At 47.1% G+C, this 20,922-nt stretch overlaps 1 protein-coding gene across 7 annotated transcripts in view; it reads left to right on the forward strand.

The window, feature by feature from the left end:
- The window catches only part of LOC106985317 (zinc finger protein 211-like), a 35,484-nt gene that overhangs the window by 1,700 nt on the left and 12,862 nt on the right, over positions 1 to 20,922 (forward strand). For 3 of the 7 annotated variants that reach the window (XR_008293719.1, XR_008293720.1, XM_027037474.2), the window contains exons 1-3: positions 16,185 to 16,437; positions 17,254 to 17,292; positions 19,765 to 19,891. Coding sequence is in view for 5 of the 7 variants with exons in the window: in XM_027037474.2 (XP_026893275.2) it covers positions 16,276 to 16,437; positions 17,254 to 17,292; positions 19,765 to 19,891 (328 nt within the window). In the remaining 2 variants the exon portion in view is untranslated. Of the gene's footprint in view, positions 1 to 2,405; positions 2,533 to 3,888; positions 5,570 to 16,184; positions 16,438 to 17,253; positions 17,293 to 19,764; positions 19,892 to 20,922 lie in introns of those variants that run through there. The other 4 variants (XM_053210823.1, XM_053210824.1, XM_053210822.1 and 1 more) reach the window with 4 other exon arrangements.

Here is a 20,922-nt window from a genome sequence, read left to right on the forward strand (position 1 = left end):
CAAGTTGGGGCTGGTCACCAGAAAGACCAGGTGATTAGAAGTTTAAACTTTCGGGGTACCTGGCTGGCTCAGTTGGAGAGCATGTGACACTTGACTTCAGGATCGTGAGTTTGATATGTTGGGTTTGGAGATTACTTAAAAATAAATAAGTAAAATGCTTTTTAAAAAGAACTTTTTTTTTTTAATGAGGCTGATTTTATTTTTATTTTTTTGACGGGATGGGGGGGAATCCCAAGCACCGTGAGATCATGACCTGAGCAGAAATCAAGAGTTGGACGCTTAACCGACTGAACAACCCAGGCGCCCCCCACCAAAAAAGAACCCCCTACCTCCCAGATGGGAGGGGAGCTGGAGGTATAAAAACTGTTGAGCAGTGAGATCCAGGGAGCCTCCAGGTTGGTGAACGCATTGGAATAATAGAAGTGCTGGCAGGGTGTGCTCACTGGCTCTGATCCCTATCCCCATGGTCCTGGCACATAGATAAAGGAGAGAGTGATGTCCTGACACTCTCTGTCCTTACTTCTGTGCCCTGGGGTCATCTCAGGTCCTTAAAGTCATAAGTTCTGTTCAAGTGTCCCGTTTCTCTAGTCAATAAGGTGAAGGGATGAAAGGCTTCCTGGCACAAGAACCAGGACACTTGCATGTCCACATGGGAGTGTTCAGTGACCCACAGGACTGTTCCGTCTGCTGGGAACAGAGATTGAGGGCAACAGTCAGTTCTCGAGAAGCAGCCTGAGGTGCTGGGCCTCTGCTGAGGGGAGTGGGTCCCTGGAAGGTTTGGAGCAGAGAAGGGAAGTGATCTGAGTCACGTCTAAACAGTCTACTCTGCCTGCAGAGTGGAGGCAGGGAGACCCCAGCGGAGGCCATGGTATCGGGAAGGTTAATGGTAGCTACATCACAGCCCTGGCTCTGTGGATGGAGACAACTGTTTTGTTTGTAGGCTGCTTTGTAAGTAGGGATGATTTTCTGCCTTGCAGGGTGAGAGAGTCTGGCATCACTCCAGGATGTTTGTTTTTAGCTGCAAGTGTGTGAGTGCCATCGCTGAGGTGGAAAGTCCAGAGCAGGAGCACTTAACAGAAGCAAGTCTCTGGAGTTCGGAGTACTTAACGGAGGCACTCTCAGGAGTTAGGAGCACTTCACAGAAGCACTCTCAGGAGTTAGGTTTTTGCTTGTTGCATCTGAGATATTGCAGGGACCTCTGAGTGGAGGTGGCAAGTGGGCGTCTAGAAGCACATCTGGATTTTAGGGAAGGAAGGGGTTCAGGTTTGAGGATACCACACCCCTCAGCAGCAGCAGGTGTGCAGACGGTGTCACAGGTAAGAGGATGCCCTCAGCACATCAGGGTGGCGGTGCCAGTACAGGGGAAGGATGGGGAGGATATCCATGGACTGGCTCACTTGCTTCGGCACCCGGATGGGGATGGCTGTCATCACTAAGACATGAGGAGGTACGGTGACCACAAATGTGTGTAAGAGAGAGAGTTATGAGGGTACGGGCCTCAGGTGGGGGTCCAGGTGGTGGCATGGGATTCCCAGGGGCTGGATGTGATCTCCTGAGAGGCAGGGCAGTGATGGAGGTCCGGTGACACTGAGGAAGGCATGGTACTTGTTCCCCTCTGCAGGTTTGGGTTTGTGCCAGCTCCTGCTGGGGCCTGAAGAGTGTCTGACGGGATGACAGATTCATTGAGGGGTAAAGGAGGTCCGCTGCAAGAGTCTCTTGGGTCGTGGCGGGAGAAGTGGGCCTGGGCTTTGAATGAGGAGGTGGACAGGGACAGGTGTGACTGGAGAGGGGACAGCGCAAACCATGCTGAGGAGGAGGAGGAGGGCTCAGGGGGTCTGATCTCACACACGCTGGGGTGGCTGATGTCAGGACAAGGAGCCAGGCCAGGCGGGGAGGTCCTCAGAGCAGCACCTGGGGTAGCCCTGGGTCCTGTCGCGTTCGGCAGGCACTGCCTGGGTGCCACATGCAGAGTGGCCTATGGGAAGCCAGAGAGATGCCTGTGACACGGGCTGGAGGCGGCAGTGGTGTCGTGGGTCCCGTGGTCACGGCCTGGCATGTGAGGGAGGAGTGATCCCGTTGTGCTGTGCGAATGGGGAAGGGGGTGTGAGGATGCACTCAGCCCCCTTGTACTCAGGGTTTAAGCTGGAAGGCTGAGCGTGAGTCCATGTGGGTGTGATCTTCGTAATCCCAGGAGAGCTGACCATGAGGGAAGCGGCCTGGAGCACAGATAAGACCGCCCCCTCCCCATCTGTCTCACCGACAGTTGGCAGCAGTGATGAGCGGGCACGAGGAAGAGCGGGTACCAGTGGACCAGGGCCTGGTACCTCTTCTGAGTGAGGGAGCTGGGGAGGAGGGCCATGGCCTTGGGATCCTGCTTATGAACTCTTCTGCCCCCATCATGACAGGGCCACAGGACATTTGAGGACGTGGCTGTGTACTTCTCTCAGGAGGAGTGGGGGCTCCTGGGCGAGGTTCAGAGACACCTGTACCATGATGTGATGCTGGAGAATTTGGCCCTTATAGCCTTGCTGGGTAAGGACCCTCCCTCCCAAACCATTGCCCTGCATGAGGCTCTGATTCTCTTTTCCCAAGGTTCTCTGTCCCTCCCAGAGCTGGGCCATGGGCCCCGCTTCCTTCCCTGGTTCCTTGGCATGGGTATGAGACACCAACACGTTCTGCTGTGAAGCCTCTCACAGAAGGGCTTGGCTTCTGACTCCTGTACCTGCCTGATCAACACTCGCTGATTAGCTCTGCCCCCTCCCCCCCTTACCATGTTGACTGTTGACCTCTGTGAAGCATCCCTGTCCCTGCTTCTGCCCCCTTCTGTTTGGTGTGCCGCCTGTCTCGGGAATTACAAACATTGACGTGGTCAGTATTTGCAGGCAATCCTAAAAGATTTTTGCAAGACTGTCCTCAAAATTCTAGTAATAAATTTCTTGCCTGCAGTCTCTCAGTGGTTGGGTCGCTCTGGGCCAGTGATGTTCACTTGACTGCCCTGTTTTCTCTTGAGGACTTCAGTCTGCCAGTAGTTGGCGAGGTTGAGCTGAGGGGTAGAGGAGAGCCCTGGGGACCTGACGGCTCAGACACCTCTCTTACCACAGGAAGGGGGGATTCATGGGATCCTGGCCATGGGCAGGGTGGGTGGGAGCGGTGGGCAGGCATGGTTTCAGGACTGAGTACAAACCGTAGCAGGCAAATGTCCTTTGCTCCCTGCTGTTTGAGTGCCAAGGCTCATGGCCAAACCTCATTTCTGTTCCTCCTCCCCATCCTTGACATTTTGCCTACTTGTCATTTCTGCTGTGACTTCTGGCCCCTGGCTGTCCCCTACATCCATGTCCCCCACGTCTTTCCCCTTCCTTTCTCTCTGCAAATGTTCTGTCACGTACATAGCCTGTGTTCCATGCGTCATGTGATGTGTGCATATCCCTACGTGGCTGACTACCTGCTACCCAGAGACGATTGCCTTTTCCTGGCGTGGGACACACATTCCACACAGCATGAACTTGTCACCAGCACGCAGCCACTGATTTCAGCCACTGCTGAAAGCCACTGGCAGAGGAGTGAGCGGAACCGCGTCTCTCCTCCCAACACAGCACTGGATCCTCCTTTCTCACTGGTTGTGAGACTCCTCCTCCTCCCCTCCCCTGCCCCCTGCCCCCTGCCCCCTGCCCCCTGCCCCCTGCCCCAACACACCGTTCTGTAACCGTCAGTGCTACACAGTGTCCCTTTCCTCCATCTGACCCTGGCTCCCTTGTCCCAAAAACAAAGCCATGGACTCAGTCCTGGTTGTGTCCTGCACACGTTTGTAATGGGCTGTCCTGTCCCACTACAGGGCACTGTCCCACTACAGAGGGGGACACCACCTCACCACCATTTTCCTGCTCTCAGGTTGTTGGCATGGGATAAAAGCTAGGGAAGCCTTTTCTGAACAGAGTTTTTGTGGAAAGAGTGTCACAGGCCAGGATACCAGATCCAGGCCTATTTGTCCCCGAGGCTACTTCCTGTGATAACATGTGTCCCGGTGAAGAAAGACATCTTCAACCTGGCTGAGCGTGAAGGGACGCACGCTGGGCTGAAGCCATGCACTTGTGGGCCTTGTGGGAAACTGCGCTTGCTCAGTTCACACCTCCACCAGCACTGGAGACAGAACCCCGGAGAGAAGGCCCTCAGAAGGGAGGAGAATGGGGCTCTGTTTGTGAAGAGCAGGATCCCCGTGTCAGACAACATTTTCCCCAGTGGAGAGGCCGAGAAGGATTTCCTGGGCGGCGTGGACCTTCTCCAGCACCAGGCCATCCCCAGTGGAGAATGTCCGCACGGAGGCAGGGGGAGCAGGGTGGTTTCTTGCCCTCGGGAAGGGCAGTGCAGCGCAGCGAGTGTGGGCAGCCCTGCCACTGAAAGGATAAGTTCACAGAGCAGCAGAGTGCTTATGCCGGAGAAGGCCTTCGTAAGTGTGGGCAGTGTGAGAAGTCCTTTGTCCACAAAAAAAGGCTTCTCGAGCACCAGGGAATCCACGCTGGAGGAAAGCCTCGTGCATGCAGCAAACGTGGGAAGTCCTGTAAGTACAGATCTAGTCTTAATCAACACTGGAAGGTTCACACTGGAGAAAGGCCTCCTTGTAAGCGCAGCGAATGGGGGAAATCCTTCATCTTTAGAAAGAGGCTTCTCGAGCACCAGAGAATCCACGCTGGAGGAAAGCCTCGTGAGTGCAGCAGATGTATGAAGTTCTTTAGACACAGCTCCACCCTCATTGAACACCAGAAAGTTCACACTGGAGAAAGCCATCTCAGTGCAGTGAATATGGAAATCTTTCATCCACAAAAAAAGATTTCTTTTGCACCAGAGAATCCACATTGGAGAAGAGTTCTCTGAATGCACCAAATGTAGGAAAACCACGAAAAGGTTGGAATTCAGTGAGCACCTGAGACTTCACCCTGGGGAAAAGCCTTATGAATATAATGAATGTGGGAAATTCTTCAGACACCAATCCCCTCATATTCAGCACCATAAAGTTAATGGTGGAGAGAGGCCTGGAATGAGTGTTCTGAATGTGGGAAGTCCTCCATTTACCAAAGAAAGCTCGAGCAGAGAGAATACACACTGGAGAAAGACGCTTTGAGTATAATGAACGTGGGAAAGCCTTCAGCCTCGAGGATAGACTTGTTCAGCACCACAGAGTCCATATTGGAGCAAAGCGTTTTTGTAGCAAATGTGGGAGATTTTTCCGTCAGAGATACTGCTTCATCAGGCATCAGAAAAGTTCATAGTAGAGGAAGTCCTTGGCCACTAATGGAATGCACTATCACCACGTTAAAAATGACACGCCAGAGTGTAGACCTTCCATGGGATTGATCAGCTGAACCTTTTACTTCTGAGGATTCACAGTTCATTACAAGTATCAGGTGCTCGTGACTGTTTCTTGAGCTGACCTGACTTTCTCATGTGCCTAGTGCCCTGTGGCAGAAAGTATCTCATCACTACCATGTGGCATGTCCCCACAGGGTCCATCATCTCTCCGTGTACAGGGGCGTAGACCTCTGTGCCGCAAGCCCTGAAGGGAATTCGGTGTAACGAGAGCCTAGCCGAGCTGTGTGAAGCAGAGACGAGGTCCCGCTTTGCTGAGAGAAAGAGTCTGGGTTCTCTGTGGGTTTGCAGTTTCTCTCACGGATGTTATTCCTTCGTGGATTCTCGCAATTGACTTGTGCCTACTCCAAGCCACCCAGCTGGGAAACCGCCTGATCTCCATCGGCCGGCATGCATGTTGACAGACATCTTATTGCTTAAGCCACGTTGAAATTTGGAGGTTATGTGCATTTGGGGGGTATGTTTAGGACACGGCTGTGGCTTGCCAGTGTGAAGGGCTGAACAGCTTTTGTGTGTCCCAATGTCATGTCAGAGGCACAGTACAGGTCAGAAAAAAGTTCTTCCCATTTTGGCTTAATTTGCATTGCTTCCCGAGGCCTCCTGGGAAAGAGTGCAGTAGGTGGGATGTTTAACTTCCTAAGGGATAATCTGACCTGGTAATCTATCTGTTTACGCTCTCACCAGAAGAACCAGCACCAGAATTCCAGTCTCTTTATATCCTTACACTTGCTCTGGTCAGGGTTCCTAATTTCAGTCGTGTAATAGGTGTATAGTGGCACCTTGTGGTTTTAATTTGCTTTTTCCAAATGGCCTCGTGTTTAGAGGTTTTTCATGTGTTAATTTCTAACCATTGTATCTTTTTTGAAATCTCTGTTCCTGTGATTTGTCATCTCAATTACTGGGTTTTGACATTTGTCCATGGATTATTGATAAAAGTCTTCTGTTTTAAGTGTTTGCCAATATTTTCTTCCAGCCTCGGCCTTGTCTTTTTGATGGCTTTTCCTGCGGAAAATTTTTTTTTATTTTAACGAAGTTTAATTTGTCCATTCTTTTACTGAATATCTGTTTGATCTTGTATATAAGAAATTCTTGCCAAAAAATAAAAGAAGAAATGTTTGCCAAATTTAAAGACATAATTTTTCCTTTGTTTCTTTCTGGAAAAAGGTTTTTTTTAGCTTTTTTACTGATGTGTATATGTCATTCTCAGTTAATCTTTGGACATTCTTTTCAGGAGGGAAAAATGGATACCCAGGGGCACCTGGCTGACTCCATTGGTAGAATGTGTGACTCTTGATCTTGGGGTCATGAGTTTGAGGCCCACGTTGGGCATAAAAATCACTTAAACAGTAAAAAACAAAACAAAACAACTGTGGATACCCAGTACCTGCCCTAATATTCTTTCTCCATTGAATTGCTTTTGTATCTTTGTTGAAAGTCAATCATTTATATGCATATTTATTTCTAGACCCTGTTCTATTGCATTTATTTTATTTATGCTAAACTTTCATGCATTGAATAATTTGTTTGGGTGATATGTCTTGAAACCAAGGCCATGTACTCCTCCAGCTGCCTTCTTTTTCGAAGTTGTGGTCATTCTTGGTCTTTTGCCATTCCATATGAATTTTAGAATCTGCTTGTCAATTTCTACATCACAAAAAAGCCTACCAGGATTAAAAAAAATTTTTTTTTAATATTTATTTTTGAGAGAGAGAGTGCGAGCAGGGCAAGGGCAGAGAGAGGAGACACAATCTGAAGCAAGGTCCAGGCTCTGAGCTGTCAGCACAGAACGGTGAGATCATGACCTGAGCTGAGGTCGGATGCTTAACTGACTGAGCCACCCAGGCACCCCAACCTACAAGGATTTTGACTGAGGTTGCATTTAATATTCAGTGTAGAGAAAATACTGAGTGTCCCAATCCATAAGCATGATATGTCTCCTTTCATTTTGATATTACTGAATTTTTTAGCAATATGTTAAGGACTATGTATACTTTTTAAATTATTTTTTAAGGTTATTTATTTTGAGAGAGAGCGTGCGTGCAAGAAGGGCAGAGAGAAGAGAATCTCAAGCAGCTCCACACCATCAGTGCAGAGCCCATTGTGGGGCTAGAACTCACGAACTGTGAGATCATGACCTAGCCGAAACCAAGAGTCTGATGCTTAACCGACTGAGCCATCCAGAAGCTCCTAGAGATTGTATATATACATACGTACATATACACACATATGAATGTGTCTGTCAAGTACTGCTGGTCCATATACATCGCCATCATTTAGTTTTGGTCATTTAGTAATTTAATTAGTATTGTTACTGAGATTATTGCTGACAGATTCCTCTTCTATGTTCTATTTAAATGGAAATGGGGGTTAAATTTTAATTTGCTTAATATCATTTCTACAAATAGTATTTCACTTTTATGAAATAAAATAGCTCTGGCTTGGGCTGTGATGATTTACTCAATGCAAATTTATGAAAATATATGTCAGATGTTTTACTTAGAGATTTCTCATTCTTTATATTTTTATTTTTTATTTATGGGGTTCCTGGGTGGCTCAGTCGGTTGAATGTCCGACTTCAGCTCAGGTCTTGATCTCACTGGTTTGTGAGTTCAGGCCGCATGGGGCTCTGTGCTGACAGCTCAGAGCCTGGAGCCTGCTTCTGATACTGTGTCTCCCTCTCTCTGCCCCTCCCCCACACGCCGTCTGTCTCTGCCTCTCAAAAATAAAACTAATAAAAAAAAATTAAAGATGTTTTATTTATTTTGAGAGAGAGAAAGTGCACAAGTGGGGAGGGGCAGAGAGAGGGAGAGAGAATCCCAAGCAGGCTCCACACTGCTAGCACAGAGCCTGTTGTGGGGCTTGATCTCACAAGCTGTGAGATAGATCATGACCTGAGCCAAAACCAAGAGTCAGATGCTTAATTGACAGGTGCTCCATCTCATTCTTTATGTTTACTTATTTATTTATTTTTTAATGTTTACTTATTTTTGAGACCGAGACACAGCATGGATGGGGGAGGGTCAGAGAGAGGGAGACAGAATCCGAACGAAGTGGGCTCCAGGCTCTGAGCTGTCAGCACAGAGCCCAACGGGGGGCTGGAACTCACAGACTGTGAGATCATGAGCTGAGCTGAGGTCAGACGCTCAACCGACTGATCCACCCAGGCACCCCACCATCTCATTCTTTATATTTTTAGATCTAGTATATTATTTCATGTGAATTATGAGGTCAAGTTTACCTCTATTTTTTGAAGTAATGATACAAATATTTAAATACCACATAATAAATAGTTTCTTAATAAGTTGGTAATTTATATTTATCAGTAAAAATATATCCATATATGTATGTGCATGATTTGTTTTAGATGCTTTTCGTTCTGGGTCACCGATCTATTTTTTTTTTTTTTTTTCATTTTCAGTATAAAGTGGTAGTACCCATTGTCTTAATTTCCCTTGAGTTTTTAAAATTATTTTCCCTTATTTTTATAATTTTGGTATTTTATAATTAGGAAATGTTAGGAATATTACCAAAATATTTATGTTAGAATTATGTTAAATAAGATACTTAATTGTTAAAAATATGTTTATATATGTTATTTTGGGCTATAATTTGCTTTTGCTGTTATTTATTTCTGATCATAGTTCAATAGAGTTTTAACTTTTGCTTCTACTTTCCTTTAAATTACCTGTATATAGTGTTATTTTTGCCAAATTTTAATTAGCTTATTAATTTTTTAAATTTATTAACACCAATGGATTTTTGCCAAAACATGATAAGGAAAGGATTGTAAGATATCTTTGCAGGAATTTTGTGTTGTATGTTTCTCTTGGATTCTTTAATTGAAATATTTATTGTGAGAATTGGTAAGTCACATGCAGCTGTAAGAATTGTTAGATCCTGTGTGTGCTTTACCCAATTTCTCCAATAGTAACATTTTCCAAGACTATATTGTAATATCACAACAATGAAATTGGCATTGATATTATCTACTCATCTCCTACAGATTCCTCTAGTTGTGCTTGTACATAGGGTGTGTGTGTGTTCTGGACGATAGTTTTTTACTCAAGAATATATTCTGGAGAAAAGTCCACAGAGTCAGTTCTGCTGAAATAGAACATATGCATTTCTGAAAATCACCAAGCTATGCAATATCCACAATAAAAATCAACAGGGCTTATTGAGATCCTCAAAATGTCATCAGTAGAATGTAAAAAAAGAAGATAGAATCCTAATAAATTCAGTAACACAGTTTCACACATGTGAAAAGTTTGAGAAACACATAAATACTGTAATAAATACAGCACTTAACCTTAGCCTGAAATTTGTTTTGTGGAAGTGGGTGTCAGAGGGTTGCAACTTGTGAATTATGCTATGAAGTAATGGAAGGAGGATTACCTCAAAAGTCAGTTGCCTAAAATTCCCCCACCAGAAGTGAACAGGTTTGGCTCATAACACATGGTGAACTGGCATAGCTGGTAGATGTTTGAGTTGTGTCCTTACAACTACATGACTTGTTTTAGCTGGGTAGTTTTCTGCATCTCAGTCTTTTCTGTAGATGAAAGATCCATAAGGAAGCATAAAATTTGCTTCACTCTCAAAGTGTTCTATAGTTTCTTGATTGTGTTGGGAAAAATTCTGAAATAATATTGGCTGGATTAGTGCTGGAGATCTCCTTTACTCACCTCTACAACTGTAGAGGTCTGTTGTGCAGTTGTGCCCTCATTCATTCACCTGATCTGTACGGATAATGGACACTGAGGCTATTTCTAATGCAATTCTTCAGTGAATTGCCTTTCCACAAATAAGCATATAGTGCTAATGCCTGCTTCAATGGAGAAAATATGAGTTAGGATAAGCACAGAAAATTACTCTCTGTAGTGATGGTAAGATTTATTTTTGCTTTTTTTCCTACTAACCCCACTGACTTCGAAAAATTCAAAACCCCTTATAACGGTAAAATGGGTCTGGCAAATTGAGAGTCATCTTCCTCACTCAGACTGAGTTGGGATCCTAGGAAATTCATCCCTCTTTTGTTTTTATACCTTCTCGTTGCTCATTGGACACAAGTTGAGACCCACAGACCTGATTCTCAACCAACTGGTCCCAGCCAACTCCATAGTCCTCTTCTCCAGAGGGATCTTCAAACAGTGGTGGCTTTTGGATCTCAATATTTCTTGGATGCTGCTGCATGTAAACTTGTCTTTTATTATTACAGAGTGAGCACAGGTGGTTTCCTTCAGCACTATATGTCGCCTCAGTGGCCTCCAAGTCATTACACTGAACCCGAGTATTTTTGGGTAGGTGGAACTCTAGATTAGATCCCCATTGGCTTCTGCTGTTAACTCTCCTGGATGCTACATCTCTGGATAAATTCATGTATTGCTCTAATAGTTAATGGTCCATTGAATAACAAAAGCTTAGTGTAAAAAAGAAAAATGGATACTGTTCCTGGAACATGGTAGGGGGATTTAACGTATGCAGTCATACATATATTTTCTATTTTCCCCTTGACTTTCCTAGATGTTAGAACCCTTTGGTGGATTGAAAGTAAGGCTGACAAATGATGGGTTTTGTGGGGCACCTGGGTGGCTCAGTCGGTTAAGAGTCCGACTTTAGCTCAGGTCATGATCTCACAGTTAGTTTGCCGGCTGTGTGCTGACAGCTCAGAGCCTGGAGCCTGCTTCAGATTCTGTGTCTCCCTCTCTGCCCCTTCCCACTCTCACTCTGTCTCTCCCTCTCTCAAAAATAGATAAACATAAAAAAAAAAAAACTCGAAAGAAATGCTGGGTTTCTGAAGCTGTCATTGTTGATTGAGGTGCTGGTTTAAGAGATATGTTGTTCTTGGGAATATTCACTGAGCTGTACAATTATGATGTGTTTATTTTGCAGCATTGTATGTGTGGTCATGCAAGTCTGACACTTTGACACTCCATGTTTGTTCCTCACTTTTATTCGGAGATTCTCCTTTCTCTCTAAACCCACCTCACACTCTGTGGCTCCCTCATGTTTAGCTGATGACCTCAAGTCATTCTTCCTTCAGAAAATGGGATAAGAAAGTACCTTTTTACAGTATATACTTCCTCTAGGAGGACTCCCACCCTCTCTCCTCTCTCCTCACAATATACAAAGGGCTGCTGCTGTAGACAAGGGCTGGCTCCCCAAGTGGGCTCTGGATCCTACTTTCTCTTCACATCGAAATGGTTTCGCCCTGCTGTTTCCACTTTCTCTTCCGTCCTCTCTCCTGGGTTACTCCTATCGGCATACAAATGTGGCCTCGTATCTACTCTTCTGAAAGAAGAACACTCTAGTTCCACCACCTCCCTCAGCTCCATTCCATGTCCTCACCTTCCCTGGCTCCTCCTCCTCACTCCCCATCCCAGGCACGTCTGTGGCCACAAAGCCAATTCCTGCCCAAATCACCAGTGACTCCATTTTAGTCCAGTGGTTACTTCTGCATCCTCAGGTCAATGAATTTGGGGGAGTTTTCACTAAGATTGGCCAGTGTTGCTCCCTCCAGACTTTCCCTGCCACCCTGGATATTCCCTGAACTCCAGGCTCATTTTTCCAACTTGTAATTTGACATATCAGTGTGCCTTTCTGATAGATATCTTAATGGACCCACATAGAGTGGTTCCCCCAGGCTTTATCTACAAATTTAATCTTCTCCGTCATTTCTGCCTCTATGAATAACATCATAATCCTCAACAGTTGCTTTTTTTGCCCCCCCCATGTAGCAATTTTCCATCCTTGATTCATCCCTTTTTCTGATCATTTAACTCATGTTTCAGTTAAGTCCTGTTCTAAAAATTTATTCAAAATGCATCACAGACCTAGATATAAAACTACCCAATTTCTAGAAGATGACATAGAGGAAGATCTTTGTTACCATGGTTAAGCAAATACTTAGATAAAACTACAGTGATGCCTCGCTGGGTCGGTAGAGGATGCGACTCTTGATCTTGGGGTTGTAATTGTGAGCCCCACATTGGGTGTTGACATTACTTAAAATCTTTTTTTTTTAATTTTTTTTTAATGTTTATTTATTTTTGACAGAGACAGAGACAGAATGTGAGGGGGTTAGGGGCAGAGAGAGAGGGAGACACAGAAGCAGAAGCAGGCTCCAGGCTCTGAGCTGTCAGCACAGAGCCCGACGCGGGGCTCGAACTCACAAGCTGTGAGATCATGACCTGAGCCGAAGTCAGATGCTCAACTGACTGAGCCACCCAGGCGCCCCACTTAAAAATAAAATCTTTAAAAAAATAAACAAAAACCAAAAATGAGTTTTAAGGAAAAAATATGAGAAATTACACTTCCTCCCATTTAACATCTAATGCTCTTCAAAAGGCTCTATAAAAACCATAAAAGATGATCTACAGATGGGGGAAAATAATCTGCAAGTCACATGGTTGGTAAAAGACTATGTATATAGTCTTTTATATATTATGGCTACAATAACATAAAATTGTATCCATGATGTATAAAAAGTGTTATACGAGAAAAAACTCAAATGTTAGGAAATTAATTAGAAAATATGGGTAAAAGATTTCGTCAGACATCTCTACAACAAATATAGACCAATGACAATTATGCACATAGAAAGTTGCTTAATACCATCAGTTCTGAGGAAAATGTGAAAAAACCATTATGATACACCACTACTTAGCTGTTTGAGTAGCTGAAACCGAAAAGACTGGCCCTAGCACACGTTGGTGATGTTGTGGGGCAACTGGGACTCTCATACCTTGCCAGTGGGTATGTCAACTGGGACAGTGGCTTCAAAAAACACACACCAAATGACCCTGCGGTGTGTTCAGAACATTTACCTGAGTGAAATAAAAATATGTATTTGCACAGTTTTTCTAGTGGCTTTATTTGTAATTTCCCAAATCTGAAAACAAAAGCTCAGCTGGGAAATCGAGTCTGCATCCCTACAGTGGTATACCACCCAGTAATGGAAAGAAGGAACCACTGACACATGGAACAACACGGATGAATCACACGTGCTTTATGCTAAGTGAAAGAAGCTAGATTCAATGGCCTTGTGCTGTTTGATTTCATTTATGTGCATTTCTGGACAAGTGAGTCTCCAAAATTTTAGAGCTAGAGATCACATGGGGTTACCAGTGTCTGTGGATAGGGAGAGGTATGTAGGAGGAGCACAGGAGGAGTTTTGGGTGTGATCAGACCATTAAGCGTATTGATTTTGGTAGTAATTAAAAACTATGCTGTCAAAACCCACAGAGCAATACATGGAAAAAGGTATATTTTACAGCATGTAAGTTATACTTTAATTTACAACTTTAAAAAGGCAGGGGCACAGGAGTGGCTCAGTTGGTTAAGCGTCTGACTCTTGATTTCAGCTCAGGTCATGATCTCATGGTTCTTGAATTTGCACTGGCAACTGCCTGCTTGTGATTCTCTCTCTGTGTCCCTGCCTCTCCCCTGCTGTCTCTCCCTATCTCTCAAAATAAATAAATAAACTTCAAAAACTATTAACAAATTTCTTTTTATTTTTAAAAAATCTTTATTTATTTTTGAGAGAGAGACAGAGTGTGAGCAGGGTAGGAGCAGAGAGAGAGGGAGACACAGAATCCGAAGCAGGCTCCAGGCCCTGATCTGTCAGCACAGAGCCCAACGCGGGGCTCGAACTCACGAACCGTGAGATCATGACCTGAGCCGAAGTCGGACGCTCAACCCAGGCGCCCCCCCCAAAAATAAAAATTTTAAAAAGGCAAAGAAATGGCTGTTATTATTCTAAACAAGGTGTCCATTAAAGAACATTCTGATAATGGCATTTGGCCATGGCTTGAAGGATACAGGCAGCCAAGAAGTCCCTGTAGGAGGAAAGTTTATAGGGTTGGACCAAGAAAGACATGGTCATGTTTGTCCTTTAAACCTATTGCAAGAATTAAGGTTTTATTTTGTAAAGAAGCATGCATTGAGAGGTTTGGAAAGGGAAGTGACATGATTTTACTTGGGAAAGATTAGTCATTCTGGCTACTATTTAAAGATTAGACCACATATGAACAAGGAAAGTAGGGAGATCATTTAGAGACAACTACGAGACACCAAGGGTGAAGGGATGGTAGCTGGATCAACTATGAACATTTAGTTGGGAGAGAGAAACAGATTTTTTTATCCTTTGACTTGATGATGAATGTTAGGAGGGACAGAAGAGAAAGTGGTTAAGATTGGCCTCCAGGTTGGTATTCTGAGGAACTAGGATAACGGAGCTGTTGTGAACCAAGATGACCACTGGGGACAGCAAATTCGAGTCCATCTGGATTTGCTGAGTAGGTGGACAGAGGTACCAATCAGTTCCTGGAGGTGGTGTGATATATAGATGCAACTTTGGTGTCCCAAGTAGAGAGAGAATATCATCAGATACGAGACTGGTTGAGGTTCCTGATGTTAGTGAGTGTACATAGAAAAGAAGTGAGATCAGAGGTTTGAGCCTTGGGCTCACATTTGTACTCATGTTCCTCCTTTCCTGCCTCCCCCCTTGCCCTTTTCTGGCTACTCCTTCCACCTCACCAGGCTTTTTCTTATCTCTTTTTGGCACTTAAAAAAAGTGTTTATTCATTTATTTGTGAAAGAGAGAGAACACGAGCAGGGGAGAGGCTGAGAGAGGGAGACAGAGTCCTAAGTAGGCTGATGCAGAGCAGGCCCAATGCAGGGCTCAGACCCACAAACTGTGAGATCATGACCTGAGCCAGAATGAAGAGTTGGTCGCCAGCCAACAGAGCCACGTAGGCGCCCCTGGCACTTTATCTACTTTCATGTTGGATTGTTTTAACCTGGCTCTCCCCAGGAGAGGCTTGTCCTCGTGTACTGTCAGTCTCAACTTAGGTATCACCTGCACAAAGTGCCTGCCCACACCCAGAATACAGAAAGGAGCGTGTTTCCCTTCCTTCCAGTTTAAACATTTACCCAGCTGCTTTCTCAAGTCAACTTTTATTCCCTTCTGTCTCTGTCCTCTCCCTCATTAGTTTCAGTGATACATTTAGAGCAACAGGAGAACAAGAAGCATATACTTTGTTAGTAGGTCACTGGGTGTAGTAGTGAGTGAGTTGTGCCATTATCATTTCATAAGAGGAATTGAATATATTTCAGGATATGGAGTAAAAAAATGATACGGATAAAACTGTGGCTCACTGGGTTGGATACAATTACGGATAATCTAAGCAGAAAAGATTATTTTCTGAGGGAACTGGAGCCTGGCTTACCCTTGTCCACCTGCTTCAGAGTGGCCAACATCCATTCCTCCTCTATGTTCATTGCCATGAACCTATCCGGAGTCTTTTCTCTCCTGTCCCTGACCTAAAATTCTGAAACTAACAAAACCGACTTCAACGCTTCGGGGTACATTCCTTTAAAAAGCAATAGCATGATGTTTATTAGCTTCCAGCTGCGGAGTGAACACCTTTTGTACCAAGTGACGACGGAATGAGATGTCCATTTGGATTTGTCTCTCTGGGGGCATCTGAAGTAATATTTCTAGCCTCCAAAGCAAGCTCAGCTTCATTGGGTCTAACATGTTTCTAAACACTCTGGCGACCAGTTCCAACAACGAACCCAGAAGTATGGGTGTTGCCCTTCCTCAAGGAGTGGAGCCCAGCCCCGCGGTGGCGAGGCCACTTCCCAGCGACCCTCGCGCTGCCGCCGCACTTGGCCGGGAGGTAGCTGTGGAGACACCCTTCGCGGAGCCCACGGAGCTGCAGAAATTACACTCTCCAGAATGCTCTTCCTGCGCGCCGGGTGCGCCGAGCCTAGGAAGGCTCAGGAGAGGGCACTTCCGGGAAAGCACGTGATGCCGGGGCGGGACTTCCGGCGCCCTCTTCTTGGCGGTCATTTCGGTTTCTCGGAATTTATATCGGTGTAGAGGTGCTGAAGCACTGGTTTGGGAGCGAGGTGATGGGACCGAGAAAGCGCAAGGGGAGGCGATGTCCCCGCCGCGCAGACTGGCGTCCGCGACTCGCCGGGCTGCCCCGGGCTGCCTCGCGCCGAGGTCGGGACAGGGACCGCCGGCCCGGGTGTCCGCCCCGCCCACAGAGTCCGCGCAGGGACCCGGCTGAGGTAAACGCGCGGCCCCCGGACCCTCCCCGCCCTCCCCCACCCAGACCCTTCAGGCCCGAGCGCGGGGCGCCTGCTCGCGTCCCTGCGGCCCGGGTCCCGGTGTCCGGGCCCGGGAGGCGCTCGCGGGAGGGGACCCCGCGTCTGAGCGCCGGCGTGACGGCGTGCGGGAGCGGGCTGCAGGGGGCGCCGAGGGGGAGGAATCGGGGGCTGTGGGGTCCGCTCTCTGCCCTCGGGAAGTAGAGGGTGTGCGGCGGGGGCACTGGCGGGCTGGAGGGGTTGTCCTTTCATGGGAGGACTCTAGATGCGAAAGAGAGTTTTGGCCAAAGGAGGAACACGATCTCTGGGATTTAAAAATTTCCCAAAGGTTGGGGCGCCTGGGTGGCTCAGTTGGTTAAACCTCTGACTTCGACTCAGGTCATGATCTCACCTTTCCTGGGTTCAAGCTGACAGCTCAGAGCCTGGAGCCTGCTTCGGAATCTGTCTCTCTCTGCCCATCCCCCGATCGCTTGCGCGCGCTCTGTCTGTCAAAAACAAACATTAAAAGATAATAATAACAATAATAACAACAATAATAAGTAAAAGTTTCCTAAAGGTTGCTCTTAAAGAGAATAGATTGGAAGGGGGTTGATGAGGACAGTGGGGCGCCGGGAGGTTTCATCTTGAGCAAGGTCACACCCCTGGTAAGAGTCTCACTCAGGCACAAGGGTTTGACAGCTGAGGTCACCTGGCCCTTGAGCGGGGCAGGGGTACAGGGTGATCTGAGCCCATGGAGTCTGGCCATGGTTACCTTCCTCTAAGGCCTGCCTCTCTTCACAGGTTTCTGTGGCTGAAGAAATGCTCATGAGGCCAACACAGGTCAGTGGAGGGAGTCTCCATCCTGGGGTTAAGGTGTCCTGGGACTCTGCCTGCCATTCTTCCAGGTCTTGGGTCTAGGGGACCTTAGAGAAACCCTGAACATGGCGTCCTGAGGGGTTCTTGTTTCTGGCAACCAGTTGAAAGAGGTGTGGAAAGTTATCCTAGGAACAGGTACTAATACGTGCAAATACTTGGAGGCGTAATTTAGCTGGGAACGTCCAGGGAACTGAAGGTTTCCTTTTTTTCCCTCATGGAAGCAAGGGGACAGGAGGCAGGACTGGAATGGTTGCCTTTGAGGTCAGGTGTCTATTCTGGAGGCAATAGGAGGTTGATGAAGAGCAAAGTGATCTTGGGGCGCCTGGGTGGCTCAGTTGGTTAAGCGTCTGACTTTGGTTAGGTCATGATCTGGCAGTTTGTTTGAGCCCTGTGTCAGGCTCTGTGCTGACAGCTCAGAACCCAGCACCTGCTTCGGATTCTGTGTCTCCCTCTCTCTCTGCCCTTCCCTGATTCACTCTCTGTCTCTGTCTCTCTCTCTCAAAAATAAACATTAAAAAAAAAAAAAAATAGCCATTCTGAAATGGGCCAGGGCTACTGCTTTAAAAAAAAAAAAAAAAAGAGTCAGGTGATCTTATCCAGGTCTTAACAGGCTTCATCTGGCTGCACAGTGGAGGACCGATGCTGGGATAAGGGAGGGAGAAGGATGACCCAGAAGAATGCTACTGTAATAGGCTGGCTAGTTGAGTGTTATCAGATGTAAACAGTGGCCCTCGAGGTGGGAGAAATGGTTGGATTCTGGTTTCATTTTTTTTAAAGTAGGGCCAGCTAGACTTTCGGTTGTGAAAAGTGAAGGAGAAAAAGGAAGGAATCAGGGATGACCCTAAAGGTTTTGGTCTCAGCAGCTGGAAGGCTGGAAGCTCCGTCAATGGAGATGAAGTGGTCAGTGGTGGAAACAGTGTTCAGTGGGGATATCAAGAGGTTTGTTTCAGCCGTATGCAGCCTGAGATGTTTCAGAGACCGCTGAGTAGAGGCATTAAGTGGGCAGTTGCACGCACGCTTTGGTGGTGGGGGGCAGGTATCAGGCTGGAGCTATCCCGCAGGTGATTACTGCTGTGTCAGCCTAGGCGGAGCTGTGGTTTACACTGAGGAGGGGGGATTTTCAAGTCTCAGTGGTGGTACTCTTAACCGTCCAAGAGGATGGTGTGGGCCAAGAACTGGGTCTCTTGCTTGGGCACCTTGTTGAAGGTAGTCGGTGTTGGGGACACAGGGGAGGGAGAAAAGTGGCCATGAGGAGGGTGTGGGCAAGAAGGATGATCTGGCAGGTTACCAAGGTTTCCAAGAGAGAAGTGGACATGAGAAGCATGTGGAGGCACAGGAGTAATTAAGGCTGGAACTGGTGCTTTTTCACCTTTTCTGTGGATTCCCCAGGATTTCGTGTTGACCCTTGGGTGGGACATGAGATGTTTCAGTCAGGATGGTATGTTATTTCAGAGTCCACTGTGGTCATCTGTGAGTTATTAGGCCTAGGGTAGAAGAGCACTGGGGCTGGGTTTTGAATAAGGTTTAGGTGTGACTGGAGGGGACCGGATGGGCAGCACACAAGGGGATATCTGAGATGTGGGTGTGGTTCTGGTTGGTGAGGTTGAAGCAAAGAACAGAGCTAGCTTTCTCCCTATGAAGGGGAGGCTTTCCCAGCAGGATTCTGGACTGTGCTTAATAGTAGAAGCCATCAGAGATTGAGTAGTTCTGGATCCTACTTGAGTTTGCTCAGCAAGCAGTGTCTTGTGATGCCTTGTGCCAAGTGACGAGGGGAGAGTCCAGGGGGAATCCTGTGCTGTGGGGTGGGGAGGTAGTTGTGGTGGTGGAGGGAACGCATCTGTGGGCTCCAGAGATGTAAAAGAGGTGCAGTCTACAGAGTAATGTGCCTGTGAAGAAGGAGTGTGAACTAATGGCCCCAGGGTCCTGATATTGAGGACTTATGAAGGGAACGCCCAGATTTGGTTGTCTGGGATGCACAGTCTAGAGGACAACAGGGGTATTGGCAGGAGGAGTGGGGCCCTGTGTGCCAGGCCCAGAGTTTAGATGGTGTTTATCTGATGATCTGCTGTGGTTGCTGAGGGCTGAACAGCAATTAGGGACCATGAGGAGAGAGCACCAGTGGTGCCCATGGGGTAGGGTTTTTTAAGTTTTGTTTGTTTGCTTATTTTTGAGAGAGAGAGACAGCGTGTGAGCGGGGGAGGGGCAGAGAGAGGGAGACACAGAATCTGAAGCAGGTTCCAGGCTCCGAGCTGTCAGCACAGAAGCCAACATGGGGCTCAAACTCACAAACCATGAGGTCACGACCTGAGCCGAAGTCAGACACTTAACCGATTGAGCCACCTAGGTGCCCCTAATGGGGTGGTTTTGTTGGGGGAAGAGACTGTGGATCTTTGGGAGAGGGGCTATTTGTGGTTTCATCTGTCTCTATCCTGACAGGACAGTGTGACATTTGAAGACGTGGCCATGTACTTCTCTTGGGAGGAATGGGGTCTCCTCGATGAGGCTCAGAGATGGCTATTCCACAATGTGATGCTGGAGAACTTTGCACTTGTGACCTCCCTGGGTAAGGCCCTCATTCCTACCCCAGGGACCTGGGCTAAGCTCTGCTTTTCTGTTTTTATCCCAGGGGTAGCTGGGTACTTGTCCCATCAGAAACATGGGTGCTGCTTCCTTCCCCATTTCTCGGTTACCTGTTGTTAGGGTTGGGCTGAGTGCACTGCCCCAGGGCCTCACTGGGAAGGATTCACGTGACCAGTAGTCTTGCAGTTACACTACTGGTTTCCACCTTGCTTGCCCTTTCACTGTCTGGCTGACTCTGTCCAAATCCACACCACCTTCCTGCCCCAGGTTTTGCCCAATTCCTGTAAGTGAGGACATTCCCTTGTCCCTGCCTGTGCCAGGAACTGTGGACACTGCCATGGTCAGTTCTCACGGGGACTATGGCAGTTCTTGCAGGGTCCTCCTCTGAGGATTGTTTTGGTAATACTAATTTTCTTTCCTGTGGTCTCCTATGTGTTTAGTTGCTCTGGGCCTGTGCGGGCCACTCATCTATCCTGCCTTTCCCTTAGGACTTGAATTGTGCAGGTCCTATTTAGTTCCTGAACCCCAGGTTGGGGAGGAGAGGCCTGGGTGCTTCGCAGGATCAACGTGACTCCAGCCATGACAAGATGGGCTCATCAGGGCTGTGTTCAGATGATACCAGAAACCTGTCCTATTCCGCTCAAGTCCTGGTGCCACTGGCCACCTCATTTCTACTTCCTTCCCCATTCTTGACACTTGCTGAGTTGTCATTTCTGCTCTGAATTTGGTTCATTCCCCCTTCTCTGAGCCCCTCTTATTGCTTCCCTTGCAGCACTCTGTCACGTCGGCCTGTACATACCATATCGTGGGGTGTGCACGTATCCTCATGTGGTTCTTAAACACCAGCTGTCTTACACTTGGTTTTCCTGGGCCCAGGTGCGCCCTTCTGCACAGTTACGGGCAAGGATTTACCGAGAGCCATTAGCAGAGGAGTGAGCTGTGGATCCTACTGCTCCTCCCTGTGCCACACCCCCACCATGTGTTCTTCACCTGGTGAGGCCTCCCCACTGTGTG

This window comes from Acinonyx jubatus, chromosome E2 (genome assembly GCF_027475565.1).
Source record: "Acinonyx jubatus isolate Ajub_Pintada_27869175 chromosome E2, VMU_Ajub_asm_v1.0, whole genome shotgun sequence".
NCBI lineage: Eukaryota > Metazoa > Chordata > Mammalia > Carnivora > Felidae > Acinonyx > Acinonyx jubatus.